The 21,102-nt window shown below is 34.7% G+C and overlaps 1 protein-coding gene across 7 annotated transcripts in view; it reads right to left on the bottom strand.

The window, feature by feature from the left end:
- Golgin97 (Golgin 97) overlaps positions 1–21,102 on the bottom strand; it is an 82,429-nt gene that overhangs the window by 44,935 nt on the left and 16,392 nt on the right. For 6 of the 7 annotated variants that reach the window (XM_081742167.1, XM_081742187.1, XM_081742160.1 and 3 more), the window contains exons 5-6: positions 19,820–19,948; positions 4,174–4,692 (exon numbers count right to left, since the gene is read on the bottom strand). In XM_081742167.1, coding sequence (XP_081598293.1) covers positions 4,174–4,692; positions 19,820–19,948 — 648 coding nt within the window. The remainder of the gene's footprint in view (positions 1–4,173; positions 4,693–19,819; positions 19,949–21,102) is intronic. The other variant, XM_081742214.1, reaches the window with a different exon arrangement.

The following is a 21,102-nucleotide window of genomic DNA, read 5'->3' as shown; positions in this document are numbered from 1 at the left end:
GGGAAAATAACAAAAATCTTCGTATTAGGTTAGTTTTACTAGTAATGGAACATTTTTTTTTCGAACGCGTGAAAAATGTAAATTGAGAAATTTCAATATTGTGAATATTTAAAAAAGAAGCATTCAAAAATAAAACTGTTGTAATTATTCTTGAAAATTAATAGTCTGCACTCATTTCCTTTATGTGCCTTCTAGTTGTTTACCCATGTTTGTGCATTAATTACAGAACTTTTACAATTAGATACACATCTAACATCATGAAGCGTTTCTGTTGCAACAAATAGGGCCCTTGAATGAAACAGTTCTTAATGTGCTCTTTGATCTGGTAAAATTTTGTTAATTTTAACCAAATTACTTCTTAAAGGAAAGAGCAGTACGCAAATTTCACTAATACTGATGCACTAAAACATATAATTATTATTTAACATTCAAATATACAGACTTTAATATAAACGTTATGTATAAAATTTTGTATGTAAACAAATACCTGTTTTCTAGTGCTAAAATTATCTACATACATAAAAATGAAAGTGAGTATATTTGGAACTTAACAATTCTTGAACCACCAGACTGATCTCGATAAAAAAAAATTCAACATAGATGAGGTTCGGGCCTGGGATGGATTTTACCATTTTACTTCCCGCAAACTGGGGGAGGAGGGCGATATACAAAAAGATGCAAAATGATAGATATTAGTGTGACTCCATAGTTTTCAGGGCCGCTGAGATGAACAGTGACATTTCCTATACAGTTTAAATCCAAATTCAACGCCGAAACTTTAGGAAGGTGATATATATATATATATATATATATATATATATATATATATATATATATATATATATATATAGATATATAGATATATATATATATATATAAAATATTGAAAATGACTGATATTAGTGTCGAATCCAAAGTTTCCGGGGTCGTTGAGACGAACAGTTTCACTTCTAATGCCGTTTAAATTCAAATTCAACGTCGTGACCTGGGGGCGGAGGAGAGAGGATATATACAAATAATCGAAAATGACCAATATTAGTGTCGAATCCATAGTTTTTGGGGTAACACTCCCGATGCCATTTAAATCCAAATTCAGGATCGCAATTTGGGTAGGAAGAGATACATAAAAATGACTGAAAGTGGCCGATATTAGTGTCAAATCCACAATTTTCGAGGTCGCTGAGATGAGCAGTGACATTTCCGATGCTATTTAAATCAAAATTCATCCATGCAACTTGGGGGCGGGGAGATATATAAATATGATCGAACATGACCGATATTACTGATAAATCCACAGCTTTGGGGGTTGCTGAAATGAAAAGTAACACTTCCAATGCCCTTTAAATCAAAATTCATCCTCGTAACTTGGGGGAGGGGTAGAAGGGAAATATTATAAAAATGATCGAAAATGACCAATATTAAAGTTGAATCCATGGTTTTGGGGGTCCTGAGATGAACATTAACACTTTCGACGCCGTTTAAATTCAAATTCAGCCCCCATTAGTTACTCTTAAAGGGGGAGAGTGACATGTAAAAGTAATCAAAAATGACTGATACTACTGTCGAATTCATAGTTTTTGGGGCCCCTAAGTTCATTGGTGACAGTTCTGGTGCCCTTTATACCCAAAATTAAACGTATTCTCCCCGTGCGAAGAACGGGTATTCTGCTAGTCTTTCATAATAAGGAACGGAAATTTCACAGGTTAAATTCTTTAATCAGGGTGTCTACTGGAATACCAGAAAGTAAATTCATGACTTTTTCATGACTTTTCATGACCTTTTTGTTCAAATTTTCATAACCATGGCGATAAAAATTTACCATTAGTAATAATAAACCCCTACCATCAGTGGTGCATCGGAACTATGCGGGTTGCTAGTCTTAAATATCACTTATTGTGAATCTTAAAGAAAGAATCTAAAATTCTGCCGCCTTGTGCTCGAGCACAGAATAGCACTTACCTAAATAGGGCCTGCTCTTACCAGTGAATCACTCTATACTGTATTTGAAGTTTTAATTCTGAGTATAATTATCCATCTAGCAGAAATTTGTCTGAAATTAAGCACTCAGAGAACTGCCCAAAGACAAAACAAATTATAAAAGAAATTCGTTTTTTTTTAAAAAAAATAGATCATCAAATTTAAAATCTGCAAACTCAAACGAATAATATTATTTGCATAAGTCTAAAGGCCCAAAAATACACAATTTACATTTCTTAGAAGTAAAGAAATAGCAGATCAGAAAGTTGGACAGTAAAAAGTTGTTACTGTATTACAGAGACTAGAAGATGAAATGGGGAGCAGCTACGAAGACAGTAAAGTACCAGTTAGCCAGCACTAACTGGTGGGGGAAATTCTCACAATTACTGACCTGATACAACTGTTTCAGTACATGCAGTATGAGGTATAAAAGTATGAAGTATAAAAATATACTCTGAGATTTCAGATTTTCATGACCAGTTGGGTAAATAAAGGACTTTTTCATGGCTTTCATGACTAATAAGCAAAATATACGACTTTTTTCATGACTTTCATGACTTTCATGACCAGTAGACACCCTGTTAATATATTTATCGCTGTTCAAATTTACGCACTTGTGCGGTGTATGTGTGTATATGTAAATAAGATAATCTCTCTTTTTGAGTTGTTCAAAAAATATAATTACAAATAATAAAGAGGAATTTTTATCAGAAATTAGAAAAATATAAAGTAAAATTAAAAGCTGTTGCTTTAAGTATTTTTCCTGCTAGCAAAATACGTTATATATATATATATATATATATATATATATATATATATATATATATATATATATATGCTGCAAACACGTTACAGCAAATAAGATTAGTATCGCGCGAAGAAATAGTTTTTAAATTATATTTTCCGAGTTTTACCAATATTTCCGAACAAGATTTTTTCTAATGGGTCTAAATTTTCGGAAATTTTACACAGCACATGGAAGATATGCATCTCCATAAAATATAATTTGATTTTAGCATACTGGTATTAACTAAAATGATTCTGGCCCTGTTATTTTAACACTTCCCTGCCATAAAACGGTAACTTTATATGATTACTTAAGATAATTTAAATGCATTTATATTAATTAATCTAACTAGGATTATATTTTTGGATCTCGTGTAGCCATTAACTCCATTCTATCACGGTGCTAACTTTGATGGAGTGGTACAAATATATTTGTTGCCACAAAATTTCCCTATTCTAATACAAGAAACATAACTACTCAATGATCTTAACTGTAAACTGTAAATATAAAATAGTTTTCATTTTAAAATCATAATGTAGTAAAATATTCGAAAATTTCAATTTTTCCCAATTTTTCTGTTTTTTTTCCAAGCTCGGGAAAAAAACGGTAAAAAAATGTTTTTTTACCCAAAATTTCCGGTTTTTTTCCAGGCCTTTACAACACTAGTCGGGACGATAACATGGAGAGACAGATTCGAAGATCGATCCAGTCGTACATTTTTTTCATTTTGTGTATTACTGAATTCGCATCTATAGACGAACTGGCGTGCTAGAACATTTATTTTCCCTATATATTATATATAATATGAAAGAATCTGTTCCTTTTAGTAACTTCAAAAACTGTTTCACCATCACTGTAACTTATGCAAAGTGTTTTAGAATTAACAATGAATAAAATATATACTAAAATGGCACATGCTGAGCATTAAAATAAAATTACTACATTTATTTCGTTGATTCATTCCAAATAAAAACATAAAAATGACTCTAATCATGATTTGCCAGAAACTAAATATAATTTTTAAAATAATGATAAAAAAATAATAATTTGTAGATTCTTTACGATGCATATTTAAACATACAAAAGAACTCACCCTGCATTCGGTGCTACTGTATCTTTGAGGTCCTAGCAATTTCTTTCATTTTGCGATAGGAATGTTCGCTCCACGACCCCAGTGTGAGCCAAATATTGAATATTATTGAGTTTTAACAAGAATATCGTAGCATCGGATGCAAGGTGAGTTCTTTTCAATAATAATAATAATAATAATAAGCTTTTAAAATTTAAAGAAATAAAAGAGGGGTGCGTAAATGGATGACATGGATAGTTCACTAAATACTTGCTGCTTCAGAAACCAAGCCTTTTCATTCTACAACACAAATGAGTGAATTAACTCAATGTGAACTCACAAGCTGCTCTCGTAGCCTCGCTAACTCCTCTTCTTTTTCCCGTATTTTCAGATCCATATCATCTTTTAGCTTTTGATTTTCTTTTTGCATTAAAGTTATTTCTTCATCTTTACTTTGAATCGCTATATTTAATTCGTCTATAGTTTTCTCAACTAATAACATTTTCTCTAATATTGCATCTTTCTCTTCCTCAACCCTTCTTCGTTCTAAACTCTCTTCACCCGCTTGTCTGCATAGCCGCTCCACTTGAGTTTCAAGCGACGTTATTTTCTGACTCCAGGAACTTTTAATTTCTTGTAACTGTAAACGGGATTCTTCTAATTTCTGTTCTAATTGCGTTCTCTCAGCTACCAAGGCTTCATAACGCTCTTCGCCTGATAGCTCAGAGATATGTTCGCGTTTTTTCAACAAGGCCACCTGTTCTTGTAAGTGATTCACTTCTTCTTGGCTCTGTTGAAGCTCACTTGAAAGTTTAGAATGCTGTAATTCGGAAGAGTGTCGAAGAAATTCCAATTTATCCTGAAAAATCAATTTAAAGTTATTGGTTAGTAGGCTACGATCACGTCACACAAACTTGTCAGCTATAGATGAAGTGACAAAATATACGATAATGTGTCAAATGAAAACAGCAAAATACGTAAATTTTATTATCATTATCAGTTGAAGTAACTGTTTACATAATCTGATTGTTCTCCATAATGATTTGGGTAGACATCGTAGTAATAATACGAACTTGGTACCAAGTCACGAGAAAAGTAAAGCTCGGATCATTTCAACAAGACAACTATGACGGAAGTCATTAAAAATAGCAGAAACATCTACATCTAGGTTTAGAAGTGGCGGTCACTTCAAAGAACAAAATACTATACGACTACAGAAAGGAGGAAAGTTTTCCCCAAGCGTGAAAAACCTAATACTGAATACGAACATATCTAGAAAATTAAATGCTCCTATTCAACACACACACTTCATACCCATAATAAATTTCAGTGCGGAAATAATAATAATAAAATATGGAAAAGTTTCTCTCTCTCTCTGAGAAAGGGTAAGAGAAAGAAAATGTGTGTCAAAGAAATTCATACACACGAAAAATGACAAGAGAATGAGTAGAATAGGCAACAAGGAAACCAATAATTAACGTAGTATGCTATACTGACTTTGGTTTGTAGAACTGAAAGCATACAGTGAGTGGAAAATTGAATACCGATAACGAGGAATACCGTAAGCGTATATACATGTGAGACTGATGGAAATTTATCCGCTCCGTTTCATACTGAATACTGCTCGCGTGGAAAGATCACACTAGTTAAGGGAAGAGAGAGACTCATGAATTGGATTAGTACACTAATTTTATTCAAGATTCAAGGTATTAGATACGACAGAAAAAAGAGAGAAAAAAACATGCAGTGTAAAATACGATATAAAGGAAAGATAACATAGGTCTCCCTAATTAAAAATTGGAAGTTTTAACTTAATTAAAAGTCGAAATCTGAACTTAATAAAAATTTAGGACTACAAAAATGAACAGAAGATTCTCATTGATTGTTAGAAATGACCGCTCATTTTCTGAGAGTTATATTCTATAGCCTTAGATTGTATTTTCATAATGTGTCTAACTAAGGCAGTGATATCAGTTTGTTTAAAAAGTATTGAGCCTTTGAAGGTCAAAATTGAGAAGAGATTTATTGTTATTTAAAGCTAATATTATAAAGACACATATGCACCATTTTGAACGTTTATTTTCTTACATTTTTCCGCCAACATACCCGGTTTTCACAGGCCTCTATTGAAACTAACTTAACACCATTCACGTAGTTCTACAGAAATCGAAACAAACAATTAAGTCTGACAGTGCCTGGCTCACGGTATACGATGGATGCATTAAAACCTCTCAGCCCTTAATTTCTGATGGGTCGTTAAAGATGTATACGGTCTGGGAGTTGTCAGCGAGGTATACGACACACTTTCTGTTGACAGTTCTGATTGTTTCTTTTGAATTGTTAGTGCACTCACGCTAACTGTCGATAATACAGGTTCGAGTTCATCGATCTGCCCGGCGGTAGCAGCTCATGATGCACAATGCTCTTCCAATCCCACAGCATAGCCTCCACGGGTGTCAGTATAGGCTTTGCCGCGGATTGTGGACCCTCTCCTCGCTTTGAACACCATTCTTTTTTTTCCCATATGGTAATTATAGGTTATCTACTCTTGACCATTCGTGATCAACCACTTCAGAAATGGATCGAGTTTCTTACGTGTCAGTAGAGGTTCAGACGATCGAGTCAATGTTTTTAAGTCAGATCATGTAGCACCCAAACGTCGAGCTTCCTTTTTGTAGCCAGCTTTCTCCAAATGGTTTAACAATGTTGTTTGGTGGTTAATACTTAGGTCACTGCCGATGTTATGACTTTTGCCAGAATATCATCTGCTTTTGCTATCGAAATTTCAGAACAGAGGAACTCAACTATCTTTTGGTTGTTGCTTTTGATCACTATCTTGTCTATAAAGAGCAAGAATTCCTTGACGGGCCTGTGTGGCATTTCCGCCTTTATCGAAATGAAATTGTAACTATATCGCAGTTTAGTGGAAAGTTCTCTCATCTTCACGGCGCAACTCCATTTCTGATTTTGAGAATTCCAACATTTTTTGTACATCTACTAGCTTCAACTTTCAGTTGTCAAATGGCGTTACGCCTGACCCGCTGCGACTCATTTGCCCTGAGATTTGGAATACTAACGTCATCTCGCGCGCAAAAAGTTCAATACTTTTTAGACTACCTGATATATTACCGAAACTGTAAAGCAGATTTAATAACTTCATGTTTTTATTTTGTTTAATACATTGTTATGTAAAATAGTAAGGAAATAAATCACACACTTTAACGTACCGAGTGGGAAATAAATTAGTATGTTTACGAATGCATTGTTTATGATGATCTAGCTTTAAAATTGTAGAAACTACACAGGACTAATATATAAAATTTTGCACTGGAAATTGCTAATCCTAAACTCAGATTGGGAATATTCAATTTTTCACATCACTAGTACGAACTTTTCAGCAATTTTTCATACTCTCAAGAATTAAACAAATATATTGATTGGTTACTCTGAATAATTATGGAAACTTAAGAAGAAATAGTGCGTTTTATTATTATTATTATTAAAAATACTCATTAATTGCTCATGTTACCAATAACCTTTAATTATTTTTACAGTAAATTGTAAATTTCCGGTAGTGCTGTGCATTATTTAAGACCAAATTGATTAACATGTAAATTTTGCAGTTCAATTTCAACTTTAGAGGACTACCTGCTAGACAAAAATATCAGAAATTTGGATAGACACTAAAATGGTAGATTAATGCCTTATTTTACGTTAAAGTACATGCTTTATTTTATATTATTTTATGTGACACAGATTATTAATATAAGTACGTGCTTTCGTCAGTCTTTTATCTTTTTTATTTAAGTTGATTAGTGGTACGATACGGGAAATTTTAAGGAAATATACCGCTTTGACACTACTTCAGACGAACAAAGAAATTAGAGCAGAATGAAGTACAGAAAGGTGTGGAAATAAGAGAATCGAGGATGAAAAGTAGAATGGAAGACGTTGGAAGGTACACATTTAGATACGATAGGACACTCGAATTAAGATTTAATGGTGATGAACTTTATATTAACAAATATTGTAAGGAAGGAAACATGAACTAACTCCGTCATACAAGAAATTTACATAGTCACTGTCACAGCGGCAAAAATCCCCCCTAAAGCCTATCCTGTTCAAACTCACGAGGGAAGGGCGTGATGTCATTCAGAGATAACTGCATCAAATTTGGTGTAGGAGCAGGTAATGGGAATAGAAAAGAACATGTGGAAACATTCATTTCGCAGGCGTTCGGAATCAGAAATAATAGGCACTACAGTTCTCGAAAAATATTGCCTGTCAATCAGATATTGATAAGACGAAGCCTTTGCTCTTTGTTGCGGCCAATGCAGAAGAAGGTAAAGTAGAATGGAAACATAAAAGATGAGCTGAACAGAAAAGGCGCCAATGTCCTCTCTCAGTTCTACCAGACGAATGCCAGGATGCTAAATCTATCAACTGCCCTTGCTATTACCCACCTTATCTCTTGTTCATTGAGCATGCATCACTAGTTAGTCTAATGAAATGATATTAAGAAAATAAAGAAAATATATACACAGAAATAAATCGATGTCAAAGACGAAGCTCGGATCCGCGACTTGTACTTTCTGAACTGGTCAATAGTAAGCCTTCAAGGCTTACTCAAAATCAAGGTGTTAATTGACTTGTGGTAAGGAGGCATAAACAGATCTGGAAGAGCAGACTTGGTTTCTGATGTCGGACTTTCAATACGTGCTGTGGAACTATTGCATTATAAACAAAACAGTTCAGAGAACAGTATTAATGTTTAAGTGGATAGGTGTGTGCAAGGGTTAGATCTACATCAACTGCTGTAGGAGATAAAGACGGGAACGACGCGACGTCGACGAGCGTGAGTCAATCGTACATAGTACGGATGTGTGGAACACTGTGAGGATCTGTGTCCAAATGGGTAATTGTAAGTGAAGCTAACTAGTGATGCATACCCAATGGGTAATGGTAAGGGCAGCTGATAGATTTAGTATCCCGGCATTCGCTGGTGGACTGAGGGAGGACATTGGCGCATTTTTTGTTCAGTTCATCTTTTCTGTCTTCATTCTACTTTATTTACTTCTGCGTTGGCCGCAACAAAGAGCAAAGGCTAAGTCCCATCAATATCTGATTGACAGGCCATACTTCTCCAGAACTGTAGGGCCCATTACCTCTGATTCCAGAACGCCTGCGAAACAAATGTTTCCACACGTTCTTTTCTATTCCCATTACCTATTCCTACACCAAATTTGATGCAATTATCTCTAAGTGACATCACGCCCTTCCCTAGTCAGCCCAATCCAGTTAAGTTCGTGATTACGCGCTTTCTTACGACGTTGCTTAATATTAATACTCCAATTTCCTCGACCCATCAAGGGCAGCTTTCTTAAAAACTTTTCAACCAACTCAGCTTAACTCGACATGCCCCGCGTTTACTCCAAATGCAACCGGTATTCTGTCTATCTTAAGAAATTTCGATCTAATTATTCTAACCATATTTGTGGAAAAGTACACTTTGTGGAGTTTCACGTTATAATATTTCCTTTACTCATATATTCGGTCATCTCTTTTCGCTCCGAATACTTTTCTTAAGACTTTCTTTTCGAAAATCTTCCGTACTCGTCAAAGCGAGAAAAGAACGTTTAACTGGGATTCTGAATCAATATATGGAATATTCTTGCTTTATGTATAATGCAAAGATTCTCAGGCGTAACTTCCTTCCCTTTCTATTTCAAAATTCGCATAAAATGAAAGTTAATAGAATGTCGATAAATCAAAAATCACCGGGTCTTCTTGTTCTCCATTAAGTTTAGTGCATAGTTTTAACGTTCGGTTCAAATTATTACTGCATTATCATTACTGTGCTGTAGACACTTACTAAGCCAGACGCTTAACATTTTAAATTAAGACTGGAGTTTATCCTTCTCAGATGAACCTAAATTTCCAATCTAAATTTTGGATTGGGTGATTTTAAATATAATTCTAAGAGAAATAACTATTTGATTCTAAACAGAACTATTCATTTTTTTCTTTATACAAATTTATATTTCTATTTTATTCTACAAGTTTATAATAATAGCTTATACCTTCCTTATCTCTTTCTTATATTTCACTACTAGATTGAGCTTTAAATGTTCCTTTTACAGGTTAAGTGTAAGACTTCTACAGAAAGGAATTTCACAATTTTTTAAGTAGTCGTACGAAGTCTTTTTTTTTTTTTTTTTTTTTAAACTATTGCTTACTTATGACGCTATAACCTCTCCATTGTTGAAATTTATCTATGTAGCTAAAGAAGGAAAGGAAAACAACTCAACTGAAATGAAACCTTTTAAACTGTATGAAACATACGTTAATAGTAACATTGTTTCTATACTAGCACTGCTAGGTTGTGCATTAATATGGGTGGCGATTACCAACATTTCAAAATTGCTCATGTTCTCTGTGAAAAAAGGAGTAAGCTCAAAAATGTAAAAAGATTTGTGAATCAGAAGCTCTTTAGTGTCTAGCTGTAAATCTCTCTTGCTCATGAAATAGTTCTCCAAGAACGACACGATTGACTGCCGAAATTATACCACGTATATATTAATCCAATTGTGATTTCGAGGCACGTAATAAGTATTACTTAATCATGATGAAATGTATCAGATTGTATCTGTGTTTGAATCACCGCAATTCATTTTATTTTTTAAAGCCCTAAACACTACAGAAAACAACCGAGCTGGAAGATGTGGATGTTCAACATTTTCAGTCTGCTATTGGAAAGTCCCGGATTCGAGTCATCACACTAGATATTTTCGAGGTTTCTGTTCAGTTTCAACATGCAAATATTGCGGTGATACTTTCGTTGTGCACAATTTCAAAACCTCCTCCACATCTTTCATTTTTTATGTTTTTCATATAAAACGGTTTAATGTTTTACAATAATTAAACTCTACATGAAGCTTTATTATCGCAGAAACTACTAATCATTGGGTCTAATTCCACTGATCTGAACTCACTAAGAGCCGTCTCTGTTTTATCTTCCCACCTTATTCGTCTACCTACTCAAAGACACCTTTCGCAAGACTCTCCCAACTAAAATTGTCCTGTATATTTTGTCCATCGGAGCATATATGACGCGCATCTTACACGATCGCTTATAGAGATTTCCACGTTACGTATCTCCTTCTGAACCCACTATTTTCCTCAAAACATTGCTCAACAATCCTCAGTCTACACCCTTCTCTGCCAGTTAACGACAAGCTTTCGCATTCGTACAACATAAGCAAAATCATGTTTCCATACATTTTTATTTTCAATTTATTTCGTTATTGATAAAAGGCAGTTCTGAGTGCGGCGCATTTTTCGTTACTAACTTATATTTATTTCGTCTTTAATACTGTTATTGTTTCTTATTACTATGCTTAAGTATTTAAATTTATTTCTCTTCTGTACAGACTATTATCAGACTTCCAAACTACGCTATGCGTAAGTGGCGCATATCCTATAGAATGGCTTTGTCCGTTTGACAGTCTGTCGACACGTATGAGAGTTGAGTTGAATTGAGTTGATTTTGAGTTTAACGTCCCGTTCAGCAGCGAGGCTATATGAGACGTGGACCTACTGATTAACGTGGAATCCGAACCACATGAGCTCCCGCCGGGAATCGAACCCGGGTCTCCCACGCAATAGGCGCGTACGCTAACCGCTTAGCCACGGAGGAGCTCACGTATCAGAGCAAAAAGTTAAGAAATATCGAGATGCGGTTCCTTGCAATCGATTCAGCGTCCCAAGAATAGGTTCCATCTTCAACGTCAGCCGTCTATTCAAACTGGAATTGGTTCAAATTAGCCATTTCCAGCTTCAATACTTATCGCAATAGAATAAAATGGTAACAGATAGCAGCCGAAGTGGTTTTCTGCAATCGAGTCAGGATTTCAAGAGAGGATATAATTACAACTCACACCATCTCCATCAAAACCGGAAGTGGTTCAAATTTACTATCACTTCCGGTTTCAATACAGATTTTCGTAGAGCAATAACAGTAAAAGATATCGAGATGCCGTTTCTGGAATCAATTCAGCGTCCCAAGGGAAATACGTTCACTCTCTGTTAGCCCATTTACATTCAAAATAATTTCTTCTACTAATTCATTTAGTCTTTCTTATACTGACTCTACGGTTTATCACGTCCAGATGATCCACATATACAAAGAATTTCAAACGAAACATCTTTTGTTATATTTGATATTCCTAATTGCTTGTTCTAAAGTAGATTTAAGAAAAAAAATAAGTATAACAGAAATAAAGCGTCCCTCTTCCTCAAATTATTATGAATTCTGAAAGATGCAGACAATTTTCTTCCTGCTGGTATGTCACTATTATTTTAATAAGGCAAATATGGAACTCTTCATATATATGCTTGTGTGTGTGTGTTTTCAAAAATTAATCTTCATAGACTTTCGTTAAAAAAAAATACAGTAAGAACAGGAACTACTCTTTCAGTAATAATTTAAAATTATTTATATTTGAAAGAAAACATGTTAGAGATTAAATCTACAGATTTCTGTCTTTTTTATTTAATGAAATTTTGTGTAAAGGATTTTTCGGAAACTTCGGAAGTAAATTCATCCGATTCTAACGTTGAACTCAAAAACGGTTTTTAACTACTGCGAAAAATGTGAGAAGTCCAGTCCTTCAGAACACTGGTTTTCTATATTGAGCCAGCGAATTACCTGTTGGTTCCTGGATTATAATTCTTGACTGAAACTTTTGTCCAGAAATTGGTCAGTTTCTAAGTGTTGCGCGTTTCCGATTTTTTTAAATATGTAAAGTCACAACTGATGGCGTGCTTTACATATATACTTATATTAAAGGACTTTTATATGTTCACTGTGTAATGCAAAAGGGATTGGCAAAATTTAGTTATAGAGATTGATGTGCGAATACTCTTGGGCGATAAAACAGATTAGACGAGGTCAGGTTTCAACTAAAACCGAAATAATCAAAATGTGATTTAATCATTTTGCTCAAAATGCTGCAAGGTTGAATAAAATTTAAAAATTTACGGACAGATAGACGTTTGGAATTTCGAACACGTAATTAGCATTTAGCCAGCAATTACCGTAAAACATCCAACAAAAACCACGGAGATTACTTTCTAATTTTATTAGGAAGCAAGTAGACTAAACATTAGCCTGCACCAACTCGGTAACGGAAAGACGACTGAAAGTGAAACACGACAATTTTTGATTTTCCTATACACAAGTTGAGATTCCTTTGCTTAAGCCATGTAAGTACAAAGATAAATTGTTCCTACTAAAATACTGGGTATACAATGTAAATTAAACATAACGAAATGGAAACAGAAATTATATGCATTAAGAAAGGAAATGGAAAATATGAAACCACAAAAGATGAACAACATATTACAGTAATTACTATCTTACAAGATATACTGAGATAAAACCATCCTTGCAAGACGAGTAGATTGCTTAGTTAGCTGATTTCGAGTTTATCGCCCCGTTCAGCACCAAGGCTATATGAGATGTTGAACTGAGTTGATTTTGAGTTTTAACGTCCCTTTCAGCAGCGAGACTATATGAGACGGGGCCTACTGATTAACGTGGAATCCAAACCACATGTGCTCCCGCCAGGAATAGAACCCTGGTCTCCAGCGCCAAAGGCTTAGCCACGAAGCTCAATATGAGACGTGGACCTAGGTTAACATAGGATCTGAACCACACAAACCGGGAATCGTACGCTGACCATATAGCCACGGAGAAGTTTCAAAGGGTAGTACAGCTTTCAATTTAACGTCTTATGGTGATACCCTGCAGAATAAATTTTAAAGATAATAAATATAAATACAAGCGACGATGAACGTAATGAACATAAAGTGGGTGTCTCGAGAAAATCCAACACAACGTTTCTGTATAAAGAACACTACAGCGTGCAATCGAACTTGCTGACCACAAGGTAAGCGCATTGCCGCTCAGTTACATCCAATACAACACTCTACAGTAGTCACTACTTAAAAAAATACTTCTCAGCAAATCTGAAGTTCGTATAATAGATTAATTTACACATTGTCAGGGAAGACGCATCACTCTTTTTGCGCGTGTCAAAAGCCATATTTTTTTCATTTTCGTTGTTTTCACTTTGACACATCATCGTATGGTTTCATTAATGTGTAGTACGTGTTAATTTTTTTAATGTAAATAATTTAAATTATGCAGAAAATTAATGCAAAAATATCTCATGCAATCTATATTTGAATAATAGTAGTAGCAAGCAAATAAAATCATGTTATTTTCATGCAAAAAAACAAAACAAGCTACACAAAGTAACAAATTCATACATAAGATCTTGCTACAGATTCCAATTAACTACAACATATTAAAATTAATAAATAAATTAATTAAAAATATATTTTAAAAGGTTTATCAAAGCTACATACCTTAGCAAACCACTCTCCAACATTAAACATCCACTTCTCCAAAGCTATTGGGTGAATACAACGATTTTGAGTGCATTCGTAAACAACCATGTATGTCGCAAGTGCAAAAGAAAGCAAGCAAACACCAAATTATTAACAAAAAAATTAAATCATTGGTGTTACAAGTAAGGTATCACATCGTCACAGGCGTGCAGAAACAGAGGAAGCAACACAGCCCATCTAAGACAACCGAAAAACAAAAATGAAGCGCACTTTCCAACAAATACAAGCAAAAATTAAACACATTTATAAAGTAATTTTTGATAAGAAATATATTATGTTTTTAGAACAAAATATAGCTTTCCGAAACAATTTTCATTGATCTCCAAGGTTAAGTCGATACGATATTTTAGACTGTACTACCAAATTTAGTTTTCAAATACTACCAAAAAACAAATAAAAATTATAGGGCAGACGACAATACTTACGAAATGTTACTATTTACAATTGGCACAATTTGCAATAAGTTTTCCTTTTAAACCAAACGACTTTAAGATAACTGTTATGACTTATGTTCTGGTGAGATACTACTAACAATAAGAAACTACTTGACAGCACTGGCTGTTTTAGATCATATCATTTTGCATATACCTGATATATGACAATTCTGCCAAACGTTTCATTAAATACGGGGGAAGGAGTAGAAATACATAAATAGAAGATAAGAAGCAGTCAAGTCTAAAGTGTACGGTGCCATCTTGGAATGCAGACCGCATCATAGTTTAGTGTGGAATTATTCAGTTGTCGGTCTTCATTTATCTGAAGAAACTAACGAAGCTTAACTGCTACAGACGAAAGTTAGTAGTTTCTTACTGAAATCGTCCATATCCTGTTGCTATCTGGACAAAATACCTAGTATTGCTGAATTATTTGTTAACGCTAGATTTGGAAATACTGTTTAACCCTGGAACTACAGACAAAATTTTATACCTTTCAATACCAACCGGGTCCAATTGACCCACGGTGATTATTTTGCTTTCTTCTAGCCAATAATGTACACTTTTTGAAAAGAAGAGCATTTAAACCGTAAATTGCTACCATCTTACATTTTATTAACTAAAACACCAATGAAATACACTTACGTTTAATGTTTTTTTCTTTAAAGCATTATGAAGTAACAAATGCTAAAATACATAATATAGAAATGTACACGTCAGAAATGTATTCCTAGGTAACAAAAAATAAAATTATATAAAATTTCCCAAAGAGTTTCCACAAACTCGAAGTGGTTCTTTCATTTTAGGGAACAAGTGAAGGTCACATGGACTTATGTCCGGTGAATAGGGAGTGTGCTTTAGAACCTTCCACTCCCATTGTGCAAACAGGTTCCTTACAGGAACCGCGTTGTGACAACGGGCGTTGCCATTCAAAACAATGGATGGATCCCTTATGAAGTTGGGTTGTTCCCTGCGCAGTGCAGGACGAAGATGTTGTTCCAGGAGCCTATGGCAGTGCACTGCATTTATGGTCTGGTTCAGAGAGACATCATGCCATAATATGACGCTACGTACATCGTATGCCACAATCTGCATCACCTTCAGATTCACCCCAGGTTACACTTACTTCATGTTGACCCAACTTCTTGGGTCGGGGAGATTATGGGTAGACCATTCTTTGGATTGGCGCAAAAGTTGTGGCTCATATTTCGTCAAGGGCCATAATCCTGTCCCGAAACACGCGACCTTCCCGTTTGTAATGTGCTAAATGTTTACAGGCGAGAACGTATCTGTGCCATTGTTGAACGCCTGTAAGGTGTTCAATACCCACCGGGATGCAATTTTTCGTAACCAAGGACATTGTGCATCACATTCAAAACTGTAGTGGGATGTTTTTACCTCGTTATCCAATTCCCTGCCAATCCACCTCTGCCCACATGCTGCAAAGATTGAATCAATGCAGTGACTCCATGTCAACCTCCACCTGGTTCCTGTTGCACTATCACGTCCTGCACGAAATGTTGCAAGCCAAAGTATCGCAGTCCGATACCACAATACATCATTACCGCATGCTTCACGTAATCCAGAGTGACATTCCCTGGCGTTTTTTCCACGCGCCACTTCGATCTTTATCAATGCACGTCGTTCTAACTTGGAAAACATCCCCTTTAGAGCGGTGTGATTTGAGAACCTACATTCAACACACACCACTACTATCACTACAGAACCTACATTAGCGCCGCCACCCGCGTTGTATTACCCCACACACACCATCTACATGTGTTGCAAAAGCTACTTGCGCGGGGATAAAACGATGTTGTCATTATTTCTTTCGAGCCCTCGTATTTATTTCTAGCTTCACCACAATAGCTAGGACAACATTAAAATGCTAATGCTACCATCTATGATGCACAATTTCAATCGAAGCTGAAGTTTGACAAAAATGTTTGCACTCAATAAAGGTCAGGTCCAACGGACCTGCTTGGGACTTAATGCTATAAATTAGTAAACCTACCACATGACTTACAAAAATAAAATAACACCTAAGTAATTTGAAACAAGGTTGCAAACAGGAAAAAGTCAAAGAATATCAATACCTGGAAACGCACAGTATCATTATAATTACTGACAAAAGAATCCATATGGGTCCAATGGACCCACGTGGTAGTCGTAGGGTTAAAATAGTAGTGATTCATGCAAGACGGGCAGCTCCTCCCTTATTATGTTAAGTAGATGCCCCACTGGTTGGATGATAATTTCCCGTAGTATTGGACTGGTAGTGATGAGAAAATGGAAAGGGCTTCAGGGACACTTGACTTAAATCCGATGTTTTCATCGAAATCCAATGTTATACAGTATGAAAATCAAGGACAGAGAATGCCTGGGTGAAAAAATTGGTACTGAATGTCGCGCTAACCTTGGCATTGTTGCTCTGTAAGCTGACCACTTGTTAAAGTTATAGAAAGTAATTTAAATCTACAATAAACGATTTTCTAAAAGGAAAGCTATCAATTAAACTCTTACCAGAAAACAATTCACATTTTTGGATTTGTAATGTCTGAAATTTACACTATTCTTAAACAGTGTAATTGGAACCAAGTGCCGATCTGACGATAACACGACTTTAAATATCTCATACTTGAATTGATTTTGGGTTTAACGTCCCGTTCAGCTGCGAGGCTATATGAGACTTTGACCTACTGATTAACGTGGAATCCGAACCACATGAGCTCCCACCGGAAATCGAACCTGGGTCTCCCGCGCCAAAGGCGCGTACGTTCTCACACACAAGAATAACAACACAATAACAACACAAGAATTTCACAACACAAGAATAAAGTGAATTTGCTGAAGTTCTAACTGAAAATAAGAATAAATAAACATTTAAATGAAATAAAATCCTTACGTTTTGCCGTTATGTCCTTTCGGCTGAAAGACTTATGATAAATGACTTACAACGAAATGTTTGGTCGAGTGAGAAACCAGAAAATAAGGTAAAAGATCCTTAAAAAAAAAAAAAAGAAAGAAAAGAAAAGAAAAAAAAAGACTTCTACCATAGACTCCCATAATTGGAATCAAAGCAGGGACACCACTTAACTGGTTCGTAGCTGCTTTTAAAAATTCATTCATTAATGCACAACCCTAAATCTGTTTCAATTTACCATTTATATTTAGCAATTAAAATAGACTAACTCTTCTCTCTCGCACAATCGGTTATACATAGTATTAATCTGTCACTTTAAACAGTATTTTCTTTTGCTGTGTACATTACCCATATTCAGATAACTTTCCTCATAAAAAGTAGTAAATGGAGAATGAAAATGTACACTGTCAGACTTCTTATACCTTACCAAGAGACATGACAAATCTGTGATTGACGAATTTGACAATGAATGAGGTTGTACAGCATTTTGTTTACTTGTATGCTGAGTAATGTATAATGTAAGTTATTCCTATTATCTTCATTATTGTTGTGTTTCTTAGTGTTGTCACCCATAGGGAATTTTAGGTAATTATTTTAAGTTTATTCTTGTTTAAATTATATCAAAATTGTATTGTATTAAAATTCAAAAAACGATGCCAACAGGAAATTAATAAATTATTTTTACTGATCACCAGAACTACTTTCTCCTTCATAGCCATGCAAAAATTATTATAAATATTACGCACTAAACGAAACTGTACATCTACTTCAGCTGCACAAGCACACTTAACATTTGAGAAATTATTCTGTAATTCCACATTTTAAGTTTTCATTCTTATCTATCAAGGGGAGGTAAGTAGGTTAAAAAAAAAAAAAAAAAAACTGCTTAAAGTGTTTGTTTCCAGATGATTGTAAGACAATCAGCTTATTATATCACGGAAGTCTGCTCTCTTTCGACGGGGTAGGTACAGCATGATGAGTCGACAACTTTATTCTTGATCATTTCATAGTTTGCATATACAAAATTTATTCTTGTAGGATAAAATACAACAAACGTTTGATGCAATAGTGCAAAAGAAGTTTCATATAAAACCTGGAGTAATAAATATACTTTTCTTACAATGTTTATTCTTTTTTTATTTTCCTCAAGGAAACTTTGCACATTCAAATTCGACATGAAGAAAGTCGCTGATGTCACATTCTGAACTCATTCAAATCGAAGAAAAGCAGACACGTTTCCGAAATGTATAGATGACTTGTCGTCACATCGTCTGGATACGAGTACTTTTACGCAGATAAGCACTGATATAATATAATTCCTGGATACATCTAATGTAAAGTATGAGACTTATTTTTAATTTGTAAAATAACGAAAAATGATTTTTTTTTTTTAATGGACTTCATTACAGCTGTTTACTTAGAAACAACTATAAATCACAAGTCACTGTTTTAACATATTGTTTAGTTACAGAGTTTCCAATGCTTGTTAATTTTTACATTAAAACATGGAATATCGAATTACACAGAGAAAAAAAACTGTATTTTGTTTCCTAGTTCCTTCTAAAATCGTTGCTTTCCTGTTATTCTGAAAATTATATATAGAGAGAGAAAAAATGGCGAAAATTCTAATATCTGTGCAGAACTTAAACACACGAACAAAATAAAACACAAAATGTAAACATTGCATTTGTGTCCCTACAGACAATGAAGTAAGTAAGTGCACTATTACTAGCTCTATTGACACTGTAAACTTTTTAATACTGTACATTAAGTGAAACATCCATCCACATAGAAGCAGAAAAAAAATAAATAAATACACGAGACATAACTTTTTATATATCAAACCATGTTTTTTAAAAAAAAAATCTATTCATCGAAAACTCCATCATTTCAACAAAGGCTCGCGACATTAAAATTTGCTCGCCTTTTCCGCATTTCCAAACTGAGGTTTTTATCTTTCATTTTAAAACAGCTTTACTACACTGAAGTTCCCACTGAAAATATAACCCATAACACTCATAATGCAACTAATCACATAAAGTCTTTAGTTTAGAAAGTGGCAACGAGGAAAACACAAATCAGATCTCGTATCTGTCAGCAGAATAGAAAATCTGATACACAGTAAGGCAATTTTATTCACTTTGGAAGTAACTTACCTGCAAATTATTCAGTTCTTCTTCATGGCCTTTTAGTCTATTGACTTCACAACGTAATGTTTCGTTTTGTATTCTCAAGTCTTGCAACAGAGCCTCCTTATCTGTAATTTCTTGCTCTTTAACAAGAAGCTGAAAAATAAAGAGAAGAAAAATTAAACTACCACATCAGCTTACGATTTTAACTGAAACTCAAATTATTAATTATTGACAATAACAGAGAGAACAACAGTGGAAGGAAATCGCCATGGTTTATACTGTATTTTAAAATATCATTCTAGCATTCGTCGCAACTGAGACAAACTTAAGTTGGATGGGAGTCACTGGATTTAGATCCGGGACCCCTCTACTGGGAAGCACAAATGTTAACTTCTAGCTTAAGCTCGATAATACTACGTAACATTAATAATTAAAGGGTGCATTCAGAAAGTAAGTTTCGATGGACTGTAAAATGACAGATGAACATCAAAAGAGAATTATTTTATTACGATGAAGTAATACTTTTCAACATATATATATAATTCTCGTTGAGGCATTTGTCGTAACGGGGCACCAGCTTTCGTATGCCTCTATCAAAGAATTCTGTCGCCAAAGACTGGAACCAGGATGTCACAATCGACTACAACTAAGTTCCACTGTAGAAACGTTCTTCGGTCAGAAGTCGCTTTAAAAACCGCTATGTTACCAATACTTGCACTTTGCTTGCTTTCTGACGTCACGTAGGCACGTAGAGAACCATGTTAGGCCTACCGCTCATTGGCGACAAAACAGCTGTGCAATTATCTCGACGCTGTTGCCTATAATCAACAACTTCACAAAGACAAAACAGTCTTGTTGCTACACCCTCGCCTACTCGCGACGTCAACAGAAAAGTTGCCTTGCATTTGATATCACAATTTGGTGGGATTAGACACAGTACGATGGATTTCGAAGAGTGCTAATGCTGAATTTAAGAAGGAAAAAAGAAAAAATGAATATGGATGCATCATATAAGTGAGAGATTGCTGAAGGGAAAATTTTACAAGCTATATAATAATTTATGCAATTATCCCTCGAAGATCATTCCAGTTTCTTATAATAGCAAAACACACTTTCTCTCACAATTTCTTCTTACCTGAATATTCTTGAGAACTTTTTTATATAACGCTGGGCGTTTCTCTATTTTCTCAATTTTTAATTGTTCTTTATCCTTATTGTCACTTTTCCAGGTTTCCAATATATTTCGTTTTGACTCAAGATATTCCCTGCTGTCGTCTTTCACCAACAAGTGTCAAATTCAGATGAGA

This window comes from Thermobia domestica, chromosome 2 (genome assembly GCF_964235325.1).
Source record: "Thermobia domestica chromosome 2, izTheDome1.hap1.1, whole genome shotgun sequence".
Classification (NCBI taxonomy): Eukaryota; Metazoa; Arthropoda; class Insecta; order Zygentoma; family Lepismatidae; genus Thermobia; species Thermobia domestica.
The sequence above is the reverse complement of the archived record's forward strand: the minus strand, read 5'-3'. Positions and strand labels throughout refer to the sequence as shown.